The sequence below is a fragment of the Chiloscyllium plagiosum genome, unplaced genomic scaffold (assembly GCF_037043375.1).
Source record: "Chiloscyllium plagiosum isolate Xiang-an unplaced genomic scaffold, Cpla_swu_hap1 HiC_scaffold_5, whole genome shotgun sequence".
In the NCBI taxonomy this organism is placed as follows: domain Eukaryota; kingdom Metazoa; phylum Chordata; class Chondrichthyes; order Orectolobiformes; family Hemiscylliidae; genus Chiloscyllium; species Chiloscyllium plagiosum.
This window is the reverse complement of record NW_028270143.1, coordinates 105,358,982-105,373,647: the sequence shown is the minus strand read 5'-3', so window position 1 is coordinate 105,373,647 and position 14,666 is coordinate 105,358,982. Positions and strand designations below refer to the sequence as shown.

General features: G+C 50.2%; 1 protein-coding gene across 3 annotated transcripts; it reads right to left on the bottom strand.

Moving 5' to 3' along the window:
- Positions 1-770: 770 nt before the first annotated feature.
- Positions 771-12,342, bottom strand: idi1 (isopentenyl-diphosphate delta isomerase 1). 3 transcript variants are annotated; one of them, XM_043690674.2, is made up of 5 exons: positions 11,776-12,342; positions 7,304-7,473; positions 5,247-5,339; positions 3,859-3,989; positions 771-1,238 (listed from the first exon to the last, which is right to left on the bottom strand). In XM_043690674.2, exons 1-5 carry the CDS (start codon positions 11,877-11,879, stop codon positions 921-923), a joined length of 816 nt encoding a protein of 271 aa, XP_043546609.2. In that variant the 5' UTR covers positions 11,880-12,342; the 3' UTR covers positions 771-920. The 3 variants fall into 3 exon arrangements, with proteins under 3 accessions (XP_043546609.2, XP_043546611.2, XP_043546610.2); XM_043690676.2 differs by having other exon boundaries at positions 11,713-11,832; XM_043690675.2 differs by lacking the exon at positions 5,247-5,339.
- Positions 12,343-14,666: the final 2,324 nt, after the last annotated feature.

Here is a 14,666-nt window from a genome sequence, read left to right as displayed (position 1 = left end):
TCTCCAGCCCTCACTTTTTCCGTTTCAAGTACCTGAGCGGCTCCACAACACACAATGGGAAAGTTGAGAGGAAATGAAAGCTAAGTTGTTCACTGAAGAAAAATCAATTATTCCTTATCTGAGAATTCAATAATTTCTATTGTTGCATGTAAATTCTCCCTGTTTTCCTGCACTATGTTTTTAGACAGTATAAAGAGCAGGCCAACTTTGAAAGTCTGAAAGGTGTAGCCCAACTTCTGCTTCAGAATGAAGCCATCTTGTCGTTCAAGTTTTAACATTATTTCTTTGCCTTCCAGGATATTAAAGAAGGCAATGAATCCAGCCAAAAGGAATACAGTGTACTGGTAAGCAATATTTTAATATCATGACAAAATTGGCAGAAATCAAAATTCAATAGAAACCATGCCAAAAACTCAGGTCAAGAACAATAGTAATGCAATTAAGCAATGGCTTTATAGCCTATGATACATTCGGGAATCATTATTTATTAATTTGGTGCAATTGCTGTTTAGCATGTTCAGCAACAACCGCCGCCCCCCCCCCCCACCCCCAACTAACTGGCTGTAAGAAACATTGAATTTGTTGAAGTGTGGGCTGATAATAACGATGGTGGCACAAAGAGAACAAGGCCAGCAAATTTTGAAACTATACCTCCTTAAATTATAATAAATTCTTGATTTACTTGTTAAAAACTGGTTTAACAGTTAACATGTTTGAGGAAAAAAAAAATCAGTAATTTTACTTCACAAGTGATAAATAAACATATGCTGTTTTAAGTTGTGCTTCTCACGAGAATTCATTCTCAATTTTATTTTATTAAAATTTTGCACTGCTTGCAATGTATGTGCATAATATTGTGTTATAATGTGCATAAAATTAGTTCTTTAACACAGTTTTGCATGCAGGAAGTCAAAAGTATTCTACATTCGATGAATTTTCTCATGATTGATGAACTGCTTCAGATTATGTAGATTGTCCCACCATGTGAATAGAAACTTCTCAGCAATGAGTTTAAACCAAGGTGTAATTTTCACTTTGTTGTTTTCTGCCTTTTCCAACAGGTTCTGGAGTTCATCTTTAGTCACATAGCAGTAACTCTGTATCTCATTGGGGTCAGGTTTTAAAGTTACATTCTTCTGTATGAAGATTATATAATCAATTTCATGTTCTCCCCAGATTCCATCAGACTGAGCCTTGTAGTGAATACGTGTAAGATAGTTCATCTCTTCCAGAGGAACCTAATGCCAAAAAAAATTTAACAGTTAGCTAATTAAGAAGGGAAAGATATTAAGTGTGTTGGGCAAAAAAGTGAGGAATGCAGATGCTGGAGATCAGCATCTAGATTCCTGATTAAGGGTTTTTGTCCAAAACGTTGATTTTCCTGCTCCTCGGATGCTGCCTGACCTGATGTGCTTTTCCAGCACCACTCTAATCTAGACTATTAATTATATTGAATTGTTCCATGTCCTAAAACATTTTAAAAGGAGGATAAATCTGGACTAAGTCTACAAATTCATTAATGTGTGTTGGCATGCATATGGCTTTTTAGTTCATAGCTAAGAATGCACATTTTGCTTTAGTATGAATATTGTATAATGAGAAGTTGAACTGTTTGAACTGAGGGTACCCACAAGCTACAGCAACATAAGCTGTTCATTAAATGCAGGAAAGCTTTACAAACTCATCTCTCTACCACTGGATCAGGAGGCCCAGGAACAGGTCCCAACTGTTCCAGGTGTAGGTAATAACATTTTATTGAAATATTGATCATCTACTCTTATTTTACTCAACACAAAAATATTCCAATAGAAAGACAGAAAGAATTTGCACACTTATTCAATCTCCGCTAGAATCTTAAAAGGGCAAAATAATTTCTACTTCCTTGGAGTAAACCACAAGCACAATGATGAAACAAAAAAGCCTACTCTGTCAAAGGATCATATGGACAACTTTGTTTTCAAATACAATCTTATAAAATTTTTAATTTAATACTGTTTCTATCCTCATTTAATGAAGCGCTGCCTCTTATGTTTGTTTAGCACAAATCTTCTGACATTTAGCAAATTTTATCCCTTACATTTTGAATTCTCATTTGAAACCCACATTCAGTTATAACGATTAAGTATTTCATTGTACAAAAATCAGTCAATTCAACATTTTACTTAAAATGAAAGCTTGTCATCATTGAGTGGTTCCTTTCATGTAAAAAAGAAAACAGCCAAGTCCCACATTAGAAAATTTGACAGCTCACCATTTATACTAAGTCGAGCGTGTGGTGCTGGAAAAGCACAGCAGGTCGGACAGCATCCAAGGAGGAGATTCAATGTTTAGGGCAAGAGCCCTACCTGATGAAGGGCTCTTGCCCAAAACATCAATTCTCCTGCTCCTCGGATGTTGCCTTACCTGCTGTGCTTTTCCAGCACCACACCCTTGACACTGATCTCCAGCATCTGCAGTCCTCACTTTCTCCACCATTTTTTATGATGCACAGACAATACACACTTCAAGGCTTTTATCATGCCAGTCCACACTACAACTTAAAAATAGCAAGAGGTAGTTTTGAACAGCTGCTGTTGCCATATATATTACAAGTTAAGTTATATGCCTGGAATTGAAATTTCATACCTCAAGAGTCAATTTAAAATTCCTTAAATATTTGCAAGCATCTTAAAAAAGGTCCACAGTCCATCAACTTAAGAATTTCTGATATACTTAAAGTCAGTATGTCTACTGACTCCCTCACATATACTTGGCTTTTAAAGAACTTCCAAGTAAAGAAATTTCTCAGCTTCTTATTCAATTTGTGAACATAAGGTGGACTGGCCTACTCAGCCAATTGAGATGACCATAACCATGATCTTAAGTCCACTTCCCAGTCTATCCACCCTATGAATCTTTATGAAAAATCTGACCCTGGCTTGAATTAATTCAAATGACTTAATCTTACTAATTTATGGGGAAGAGTATTCTACAGACTCCAAAAACATTTGCTCTCAGTTGTCGCAGAATTGAAATTTCTCATTCTTAAACTGTGTTCCCAAGTTCTGCTCACTCCCAAAAGGGAGGGATTTTTGATTAACACCCTGTCAATTCCCCTCAGGCTCTTGTATTTCAATCACATCACTACTCAACTTCTATGTGCATAAGCCCAACTTTGCTTTCTACTAGCTCTGTCTCCCCAATGCGCCCCCCCACAACAATGTGAAATAATTCTTTAGCGTCCATTGTGAATTGAAAGGTCAAAGGTGACTTGAAAGTCATAGTCACATACGCCAATACACAGATTATTCTGGTTTTGATTTGGTCACCACCACTACGACTGGTGAACACATCTGCACAATGCATCTTTTACTCATTGTTATCATGGCACAGGGATATAATGCCAACACTGGATTGAATTTCTAAAAAAAAATACTTGAGAAGTGATTTTAAACATTGAAAAAAATCTAGGATGCGTCATAAGATAGAAGTCATTACTGTGCTGTCCAATGATTTAGGGGGCAGAGGATTTGGCAGGAGTCCATTTTGTGTAGTTTTCAGGCATGCAGTTTACAGCCAGCTGGTGTATACTGTCATTATTAATGCTTCAGTCAATATATGAAAAAATAGAAATTAGTTTTGGAAATGGAAATCTGGCCATAATAGATCTGTTGTACATTTTAAAAATTTGTAAAGTGGTGCATATTTTAAAGCAATCATTTACAATTATCCCCATAAATGTCAGTTGTATTTAGTTTCTCAATCTACATTATAGGAGAAAAATTTTAAAGCTATATAAGATTATTGGATTTGCAGTGAGAAGTCTCATGCATGAGATTTGATCGAATTAGTTTTGATACTTAAATGGAGGTCCTTCACCTGTTGAGGAGGTATTCCAAACTCTTCCTTTAACCTGCGTTGGGCTGCTTGCCTTACACCAAGAGCATCTTTCTCCTCTGTTTCTGTTGCGGTGTTAAGAGGGTGACTGCAGCAAGTGTTTGTAAAACAACCTGGAATAAAAAACCCATTTTTTAATGATACGTTTGAATTTGTTGTTAACCCAAATTTACATAAACATGAGTTACTACTTCCAAAATGACTGGTTGGCAGTCAGCTACATCCACAAACTTCAATTATTCCAATTTAGTACAAATCACCCCCAACAACTTAACATTCTGCATTTGCCTGTAACGAGGAAGAGAGACTTTACAGCTTGCATTCAGTGTGATTCAGTAAGGACAGGAGGGATATGCTTTCAGGATGTGCATCATGCACAAGAGCTAAAGAGTGACCTCCAAACATGTTTACTGGAAAAAAGGCAGGGACACAATTCAGTTAACTTCACATATATTACAATCACACGTTTATGTGTGCCAATGTATTTATACCTAGAAAAACAATTCTGCCAAACAAAACCAAAATGTTATACTTCAACTCATACTCAGTTTTGGTCTATGGCAGTATTCTCCCCCTAAAAGCAGAAAGTCCTGGGTACAAACCTTATTTCATGGAATGAAATCTGCAAACTTTTCTGCTCTAGCCTACAAATTACTCCACACCAATATTATTTTGTTTTTAAAATTGTCTGATTTGGACAGCACGTCACTTAGTTCAATGGAAAATCAGAACTGAACAACAAATGCTGATGACCTCTATATTCCATTAAAATAATACTTTCAAAAATCACATCAGTCATCATCCACAATTCACCTCCAGGCATGTGCTTGGAGGAACTCCAGCAACAGGAAAACACTAAAGCTGGAAGTACAGTGGACACTTCCTGACTAAATAAGAACAAGTTCAAACAAAATGTTAAATTACAAATTCACTACACCTTCATTTAATATATAGTGAAGGATCAATGTAATTGCTTGATATCATACTCTGCAGAGAACAAGTTGGAAGATAGTAAAATTAATTGCCTGCTTCATTCAATTTGAATTAGTCATATTTTCTATATGAAAACTATTAATGCACAAAAAAATTTCATATATTGCCCTTGTAGTTAATATCCTCAATGGTATAGCATAGCAAGATGGCATCTCTGACAGTACAATACTGCAATGAATTGTCAACTTTGATTTTTGCTGTCAGGTCCTGCATTAGGACTTTGATGCCAGAGCCTTCTAACTTAGAAGCCCTGGGAATTCTCATGATTGAAGTAAAACAAAGTGGGGTCAAGAGATGTTTGCTGTCAATGCCCAAGAATCTTAAAGCCAAGAAAATTCTGACTTGGAAAGCACAGCGATCCAAATATACTTTCTTACCTGGGAATGTGATCTTTGCATCAGACCTCTGTTGCAACAAAAGTTTCCCCTCACTGTTGAAGATGAAGACACTGAAAGCTCTGTGGAGTAATCCTGGTAAACCAGAAATTTGTCATTCTTTACACTTGCACACAGTTATAGAGTCATAGAGATGTATAACACGGAAACAAATCCTTCAGTCAACTCATCCATGTCGACCAGATGTCCTAAATGAATCCAGTCCCATTTGCCATCATTTGTCCCATATCCCTCAAGTCTTTTTATAAATATCCATCCAAATGCCTTAGGTCCCTTTTAAACCCTTCCCCTCTCACCTTAAAACCTATACCATCTAGTTTTGTACTTCCCTACCTTGGGAAAGAGCCCTTGGCTATTCACCCTATCCACAGCCCTCATGATTTTATAAACCTCTAAAGGTCGCTCTTCAATCTCCAACACTCCAGGGAAGATAGCCCCAGCCTGGTCAGCCTCTCTACAGCTCACTACCGTCCAACCCCGGCAACATCCTTGTAAATCTTTTCTGCACATTTAGCTGGCTAGATTCAAACAGCTAAAAGCATCAACACAACTTGTGTGCTGACATTCCAGCAGCTGCAATCACATTACCTGGGGGCCAAAGACCATAAAAAATAGAAACAGGAGTACACCATTCAGGCTCACTAGTCCGCTCCATCATGTAATAGGATCACGGCCAATATGCCATTCCTCACATCCACAAATACGTTTAAGAAAACAGAACAGGTCATGAACACTGTTCTGTCCGTAAATATTTTGAACAAATAAATTTGTCTTTTCATTTCATGAGAGATTTAATATACAGAATGCAGATTCTATTTTTAGCAACCTTTCCCCCAAAGACTTCTTGCTTTTAAAAGTAAAATTACAAAGGTCTATGCAACTGAGAATTTTCTTCTCTTGCTCCTCCCAAGTTTCAAAATTTAAACATCCACACCGTTGAAATAATGATACAGCATAACATCCACCCACATTGAGACTGTTTGATTGACAGCAGCTGATCACATCTTGAAATAAGTTGCCTGTTCTTCATTTTCAAGAGTTAAATTACATTAGGACTTTGCTTTCAAGAAATCGTGATCCAACACCAAAGGTCATTATGAAACCCTTAATTTAACTATATCATATGCTACTGGATAGGATAAAGTTTCATCAGAGACCAGCAAGTCTACATCAGTGTTTTCTTCCACAGATTTTACAGTCTCCCATTCTCTGGAGAAGTGGACTTATTTCCTTTCATGTTCAAAATTCGATCATACTCAGGTTATAATAAATCAAGTGACTCCATAGGATCCTGTGATTTTTGATCTAAATTTCACGATTGTAAATCAATCTTTCTAATATTCAACCGGAATCTAGGAGCAGCTTCACCACAAGGACTGTAGCAGTTTCAGAAGGTTGAAGAGATGTAGAGTGATTTTGGAAGCTTCTGCACTGGCTGCTCTGTCTCCCATTTTCTATTCGGTTCTCAAATTGTTGAATGTTCTGAATTGGCCACCCAATGGTGCAGCCACACTGGGGACAGACCATCCCCCTGCTCCAAGTGCAGGAAGGATTCAGTCAGAGGAATCCTTTACTGAAGCTTGCAACTCTTCTGGACTCAGACACTTTGTGACTGCTATAGCAAAAAAAAAAGTCTGAACTGGGAGAACTGGCCATCCCCTTTCATTGTTAAATTGTTTTTTAAAAAACCCAAAGGTCTCTTAAAATCTAGGCTCTTCAGCACCTCTGCCTTTACAACCTCTCTTCAAAAAAAAAAACGAGGACTAAATAACCTTCTCAAAGTGACAGCTTTGTCACATCCATATTTTGGTGAAAAAACACAACTTAGTAAAATATTGAATAAATAGTTGTGACAATAAGAACACAACAGAGATGCTTGGTTGGGAAGAGATTTCCTGAAGAGGTTTCCAGGCTCTATATGTTATCACCATTCTCAACTGGGCTGGAGTACAGAGATGGAGAAGTTAACTAATTTTTGTAATACATGTCAATCTTGAATGACACTCAATACAAAATGGATCTGAAAATACTTCATTCACCTTTATTTATGTTCTGGTTAAGATGACAATTTTTCTTTGTGTCTGCTCCAATTCTTTTATCATTCTCATCAATCAGGATGCACATTTCTGCCAATAGCTGGACCTGCTTTTCATCCAGATTGTCTATGTTTATTTCTGGCATTGTTGCTGTATTCCTATTTCCAACGTACCTGATAACAGCGGATGGAATAAAGCCATGGAATTACATGGAATGACAATGGTTCCAACTTGTGAATTGCAAAGTGTGAATTAAACAAATGTGACAAAATTTCATTTTGTAAAAACTGAGGAGAAGGGGAGAGGGGGGGGGAGGAGAAGGGGGGAAGGGGAGAGGGGGGGGAGGAGAAGGGGAGAGGGGGGAAGGGGAGAAGGGGGGGAGGAGAAGGGGGGGGAGGGGAAGGGGGGGGAGGGGAAGGGGGGGGGAGGGGAAGGGGGGGAGGGGAAGGGGGGGGAGGGGAAGGGGGGGGAGGGGAAGGGGGGGGAGGGGAAGGGGGGGGAGGGGAAGGGGGGGGAGGGGAAGGGGGGGGAGGGAAGGGGGGGAGGGGAAGGGGGGAGGGGAAGGGGGGGGGAGGGGAAGGGGGGGGAGGGGAAGGGGGGGGAGGGGAAGGGGGGGAGGGGAAGGGGGGGGGAGGGAAGGGGGGGGAGGGGAAGGGGGGGGAGGGGAAGGGGGGGAGGGGAAGGGGAAGGAGGGGAAGGGGGGGGGAGGGGAAGGGGGGGGAGGGGAAGGGGGGGAGGGGAAGGGGGGGGGAGGGGAAGGGGGGGGAGGGAAGGGGGGGGGAGGGGAAGGGGGGGGGAGGGGAAGGGGGGGGGAGGGGAAGGGGGGGGGGAGGGGAAGGGGGGGGGAGGGGAAGGGGGGGGGAGGGGAAGGGGGGGGAGGGGAAGGGGGGGGAGGGGAAGGGGGGGGAGGGGAAGGGGGGGGGAGGGGAAGGGGGGGGGAGGGGAAGGGGGGGGGAGGGGAAGGGGGGAGGGAGGGGAAGGGGGGGGAGGGGAAGGGGGGGAGAGGGGAAGGGGGGGGAGGGGAAGGGGGGGGAGGGGAAGGGGGGGGAGGGGAAGGGGGGGGGAGGGGAAGGGGGGGAGGGGAAGGGGGGGGAGGGGAAGGGGGGGGGAGGGGAAGGGGGGGGGAGGGAAGGGGGGGGAGGGGAAGGGGGGGGGAGGGGAAGGGGGGGGGGAGGGGAAGGGGGGGGGAGGGGAAGGGGGGGGAGGGGAGGGGAAGGGGGGGAGGGGAAGGGGGGGGAGGGGAAGGGGGGGAGGGGAAGGGGGGGGAGGGGAAGGGGGGGGAGGGAAGGGGGGGGGGAGGGGAAGGGGGGGGGAGGGAAGGGAAGGGGGGGGAGGGAAGGGAAGGGGGGGGAAGGGGGGGAGGGGAAGGGGGGGGAGGGGAAGGGGGGGGAGGGGAAGGGGGGGGAAGGGGGGGGGAGGGGAAGGGGGGGGAGGGGAAGGGGGGGGGAAGGGGGGGGGAGAAGGGGGGGGGAGGGGAAGGGGGGGAGGGGAAGGGGGGGGAGGGGAAGGGGGGAGGGGAAGGGGGGGGAGGGGAAGGGGGGGAGGGGAAGGGGGGGAGGGGAAGGGGGGGGAGGGGAAGGGGGGGGGAGGGGAAGGGGGGGGAGGGGAAGGGGGGGGAGGAGGGGAGGGGAAGGGGGGGAGGCGGGGAAGGGGAGGGGGGGAGGGGAAGGGGGGGAGGGGAAGGGGGGGAGGGGAAGGGGGGGGAGGGGAAGGGGGGGGAGGGGAAGGGGGGGAGGAGGGGGAGGGGGGGAGGAGGGAGGAGAGGGGGGGAGGGGAAGGGGGGGAGGGGGGAAGGGGAGGGGGGGAGGGGAAGGGGGGGGGAGGGGAAGGGGGGGGGAGGGAAGGGGGGGGGAGGGGAAGGGGGGGGGGGAGGGGAAGGGGGGGAGGGGAAGGGGGGGGGAGGGGAAGGGGGGGGGAGGGGAAGGGGGGGGAGGGGAAGGGGGGGGAGGGGAAGGGGGGGGAGGGGAAGGGGGGGGAGGGGAAGGGGGGGGAGGGGAGGGAGGGGGGGAGGGAGGGGGAGGGGAGGGGGGGAGGGAGGGGAGGGGAGGGGGGGGAGGGGGGGGAGGGGGGGGAGGGGAGGGGGGGAGGGGGGGAAGGGGAGGGGGGAGGGGAAGGGGGGGAGGGGAAGGGGGGAGGGGAAGGGGGGAGGGGAAGGGAGGGGGGGATGGGGAGGGGGGAGAGGGGGTGGGGAGGGGGGAGGGGGGGTGGGGAGGGGGGGAAGGGGGGGGGAAGGGGAGGAGGGGGAAGGGGAAAGGGGAGGAGGGGAAAGGGGAGGAGGGGGAGGGGGAGGAGGGGAAGGGAGGGGGGGAAGGGGAGGGGGGGAAGGGGAGGGGGAGGGGAGGGAGGGGGGGGGGGGAGGGGGGAGGGAGGGGAGGGGGGGAGGGGAGGGAGGGGGGGGGGAGGGGAGGGGGGAGGGGTGGAGGGGAGGGAGGGGAGTGGGGGGAGGGGGAAGGAGGGGGGGGGAGGGGGAGGGAGGGGAGGGGGGGAGGGGGGAGGGGGGGAGGGAGGGGAGGGGGGGGAGGGGGGGAGGGAGGGGAGGGGGGGGGAGGGGGAGGGAGGGGAGGAGGGGAGGGGGGGAGGGGGGGAGGGGACGGGAGGGGGGAGGGAGGGGAGGGGAGGGGGGGAGGGGGAGGGGGGGGAGGGGAGGGGGGGAGGGGGGGAGGGGAGGGGAGGGGGGGAGGGGAGGGGGGGAGGGGGGGAGGGGAGGGGAGGGGGGAGGGGAGGGGGGGAGAGGGGAGGGGGGGAGGGGAGGGGGGAGGGGAGGGGAGGGGGGGAGGGGAGGGGGAGAGGGGGGGAGGGGAGGGGGAGAGGGGGGAGGGGAGGGGGAGAGGGGGGAGGGAGGGAGGGGGAGGGGGGAGGGAGGGGAGGGGGAGGGGGGAGGGGAGGGAGGGGGGGAGGGAGGGGAGAGGGAGGGAGGGAGGGAGGGAAGGGAGGGGAGGGGGGGGAAGGGAGGGGAGGGGGGGAAGGGAGGGGAGGGGGGGAAGGGAGGGGAGAGGGGAGGGGAGGGGGGGAAGGGAGGGGAGGGGGGAAGGGAGGGGAGGGGGGGGAAGGGAGGGGAGGGGGAGGGGGGGGAAGGGAGGGGAGGGGAGGGGGGGGAAGGGAGGGGGGGGAAGGGAGGGGGGGGAGGGAGGGGGGGGGAGGGAGGGGGGGGAAGGGAGGGGGGGAAGGGAGGGGAAGAGAGGGGAGGGGAGGGGGGGGAAGGGAGGGGAGGGGAGGGGGGGGAGGGGAGGGGAGGGGGGGGGAAGGGAGGGGAGGGGAGGGGGGGGAAGGGAGGGGAGGGGGGGGAAGGGAGGGGAGGGGGGGGAAGGGAGGGGAGGGGGGGGAAGGGAGGGGAGGGGGGGGGGGAAAGGAGGGGAGGGGGGGGAAGGGAGGGGAGGGGAGGGGGGAAGGGAGGGGAGGGGAGGGGAGGGGGGGAAGGGAGGGGAGGGGAGGGGAGGGGGGGAAGGGAGGGGAGGGGAGGGGAGGGGGGGAAGGGAGGGGAGGGGAGGGGAGGGGGGGAAGGGAGGGGAGGGGGGGAAGGGAGGGAGAGGGAGGGGGGGGGAAGGGAGGGGAGGGGGGGGGGGGAGGGGGGGAGGGGGGGGGGGGGGAGGGGGGAGGGGGAGGGGGGGAGGGGGGGAGGGGAGGGGGGGAGGGGGGGGAGGGGAGGGGGGGGGGGGGAGGGGAGGGGAGGGGAGGGGGGGAGGGGAGGGGAGTGGGGGGAAGGGAGGCGAGGGGGGGAAGTGAGGGGAGGGGGGGAAGTGAGGGGAGGGGGGGGGAAGTGAGGGGAGGGGGGGGGGAAGTGAGGGGGAGGGGAGGGGGTGAGGGGAGGGGAGGGGGGAGGGGAGGGGAGGGGGGAGGGAGGGGAGGGGAGGGGAGGGGGGAGGGGAGGGGGGGGAAGGGAGGGGAGGGGAGGGGGGGAAGGGAGGGGAGGGGAGGGGGGGAAGGGAGGGGAGGGGGGGAAGGGGGGGAAGGGGGGGGAAGGGGGGGGAGGGGAGGGGGAGAGGGGAGGGGGGAAGGGAGGGGAGGGAGGGGGGAGAGAAGGGGGAGGATGGAGGAGGAGGGGTGTGAGCGAAGTGGGCTAGGCGAGGGGCGAGGGGGCGGAGAGGGGGGGCAGGGGGGGTAAGGGGGGACAGAGGGTGGGAGAGAGGGGTGGGCGAGAGGGGTGGGCGAGAGGGGTGGGCGAGAGGGGTGGGCGAGAGGGGTGGGCGAGAGGGGTGGGCGAGAGGGGGGACAGAGGGGTGGAGAAGGGGGCGGGGGGAGTACATCTTGTGTTTGTCCATGGAACAAATACAAGATGTACTTCCAAACACTATACTCCAAAGATTCAAATTACAGTCCGTGCATTTTCGGCAACTCAAACCCGCAAAGCTAGTGAGAGACCCATAATTATTCCTTTCATAGAAAGGAGATGGACAAGAAATTACTCTGCTTACTTTTAGGGACTTGAAAGCGAACCGAGTTGAGTTACTGGAGAGGCTGCACTAGCTGCCACTTACCCGAAACGCGAGCGCAGAACCACAAATGCTCGGTCCTGAGGTGCTCGCTGTGACAACAAGCTGCCGATCTGCCGCACATGAGCAACAAGAGCCGCCCGCAACATCAATCCACGCGAAAGCCACCAACCCGCGGGCTGCCTTCAGCGATCTTCCGATGAGCCGGCCCAATCAATGGGCAGTGGTTCGAGCGTGGTCCGGGAGGTAGGCGCTTGCGCACTGAGCTCGAATGTTGCCCTGTGTGTTCGAATCGAACGTTGAGACAAGTTTGTATCGAATTCGCAGTCGCCGCGTTCTGATCGTGTATCCAATCCCGTTGGTGGCCCTAAAGCAGCCCGCTTCGCCGATAGTTGTCCTCAGTTCCGCGGTTTGAAGCAGATATCTCCTTCCTCACCGCCGATCTTTCTTCCGGCTGCCTCCACCTTTCGCTGACGTCCCACTGCGTCCCATTGGCCGTCGCAACGTGCATATGACGTGTTATCGAGTTTCCATCTGCTCTCGAGGTTGCGGCCCTTATTTACAGTTATAAGTTCTGAAGAAGTCATTATCGGACTCGAAACGTTAACTCTTGTTTCTCTCTAAAAATACAAACAAAAGCTGAATCATTAGAGAGAGAGATGGTTGGAGGTGTACTTGAGTGCCGTTAGGTGCTGGTGTTGGAGTTAAAAATCAACAGGTCAGGCAGCATCCGAGGAGCGGGAAAATTGACGTTTCGGGCCGGAGCCCTTCATCAGGAATGACCGCTGTGCTTTTCCAGCAACATCAGATTATAGTCCAACAGGTTTAATTGGAAGTACTGGCTTTTGGTGCGCTTTTCCTTCATAAAGTAGCTGTGTCAATGGCTCCCATCAACACCACAAACTGCCTGCTCAAAGTAGAGCAGATCTCCAAGAAGATTGTGGATATAGAGTCATAGAGATGTACAGCATGCAAACGGGCCCTTCAGTCCAACACGTCCATGCCGACCAGATATCCCAACCCAATATAGTTCTATCTGCCAGAACCCAGCCCATATCCCCCCAAACCCTTCCTATTCATATACCCATCCAAATGCCTCTTAAATGTTGCAATTGTACCAGCCACCACCACTTTCGCTGCCAGCTCGTTCTATACACGTACCACCCTCTGTGTGAAAAAGTTGCCCCGTAGGCCCCTATTATTATCTTTCCCCTCTCACCATAAACCTATGCCCTCTAGTTTGGACTCCCCGACTCCAGGGAAAAGACTTTGTCTATTTATCCTAATCATGAGGGGCATGGATAGGATAAATGGACAAAGTCTTTTGTCTGGGGCCGGAGAGTCCAGAATTAGAGGGCATAGGTTTAAGGTGAGAGGGGAAAGGTTAATGCAGAAATGCAGGAAAGATCCCAAAAGGATTACAGATCACGAATCCACTCAAGTCGACCTACAAACATCGATGCAGGAGCAGTGCTCCGAAAGCTAGTACAGAGGAACCTTGATTATCCGTAGTACAGAGGAACCTTGATTATCCGAAGGACATGGGCGGGCAATATTTTGTTAAGTTAATTGAATTCCGGATAATGGAATGCCAGATAATATAGTTTAGCCGAGCATTGGGACCTTGCGATCCTGCCGGATAATCCGATATTTGGATAATCAAATGCCAGATAATGAGGTTTCTCTGTACTTCCAATAAACCTGTTGGACTATAACCTGGTGTTGTGTGATTTTTAACTTTAACTTGAGTGAGTCTCTTATGGTAACTTCAGCTGGTGTGGGAATTAAATTCACTGGCATCACTCTGCATTGCAAAACACAGTCCAGGCAACTAGCTAACCAACCCCTGTCTCTTTTTGCCAGACCTCCTGAGTTTCTTTCGGCTTCTTTGTTTTTAATGCAAGTTTCCAGCATCCACCAGTATTTCGCTTTTATTGATAAGTTACAATCACTTGGATCAGCCCAATGTGGAAGCAGTTTACGCAATGTATTCTGGTGTGCAACCTGATGATAAGTAATTTTTAACTAATGATATTAAGGGATAACGTAGCAATTAAGATAGGACGCATTGAGATTGGATTCCGGATGAAGGGCTGCTGCCCGAAACGTCGATTTTCCTGCTCCTCGGATGCTGCCTGACCTGCTGTGCTTTTCCAGCACCACTCTAATCTTGACTCTAATCTTCAGCATCTGCAGTCCTCACGTTTGCCTAGTGATTAAGATAGATAGACTATAGTTAAATAATTATAATCAGAGGAGGTCCCTGATTTAAGAATGTTCGACTTACAACTAAAAGTTCTTTATATTGACATGGACGATGATGCAATTATTTTTCAAATCCCTATTGAGAAGCAAAACAAAAAAAAGAAACAGAAGTCACTGATGATGGACAAGATTTGGGATGGAAAAGACAGGTTTCAGAGTATGGTCACTTCAATTCTGCCCTCTCATCTATTAGGATCTTGGCTGATATGATCTTGTCCTGAAGCCTACTTGAGACTCCACTAAAGTCAGTGGGGGAGCACTTTGGGGCCAGCGACCATAATTCTAATAGTTTTAAAATAGTGATGGAAAATGATAGACCAGATCTAAAAGTTGAAGTTCCAACTTGGAGGAAGGCCAATTTTGATGGTATTAGGCAAGAACTTTCAAAAGCAAGGCAGCTTTTGTGTGCAGCCGCAGGACATGGGGCAGATACTAAACAAGGTTTTTTCATCAGTATTTAGTGTGGAAAAGTAGGGAAATAGATGGTGACATCTTGAAAAATGTCCATTTTACAGAGGAGGAAGTGCTGATGTCTTGAAACGCATAAAAGTGGATAAGTCCCCAGGACCTGATCAGGTGTACCGTAGAACTCTGTGGGAAGCTAGGGAAGTGATTGCTGGGCCTCTTGCTGAGATATTTGTATCATTGATAGTCACAGGTGAGGTGCCGGA

What these genes read in the sequence shown, in the direction of transcription:
- idi1 (XM_043690674.2), bottom strand. Translation starts at nt 11,879, where the DNA reads ATGTTGCGGGCGGCTCTTGTTGCTCATGTGCGGCAGATCGGCAGCTTG. An exon ending in GTTCTGCGCTCGCGTTTCGG is followed by an intron (nt 7,474 to 11,775) that starts GTAAGTGGCAGC and finishes CGCTGTTATCAG; the next exon opens with GTACGTTGGAAATAGGAATA. An exon ending in TAACCAGAACATAAATAAAG is followed by an intron (nt 5,340 to 7,303) that starts GTGAATGAAGTA and finishes CTGGTTTACCAG; the next exon opens with GATTACTCCACAGAGCTTTC.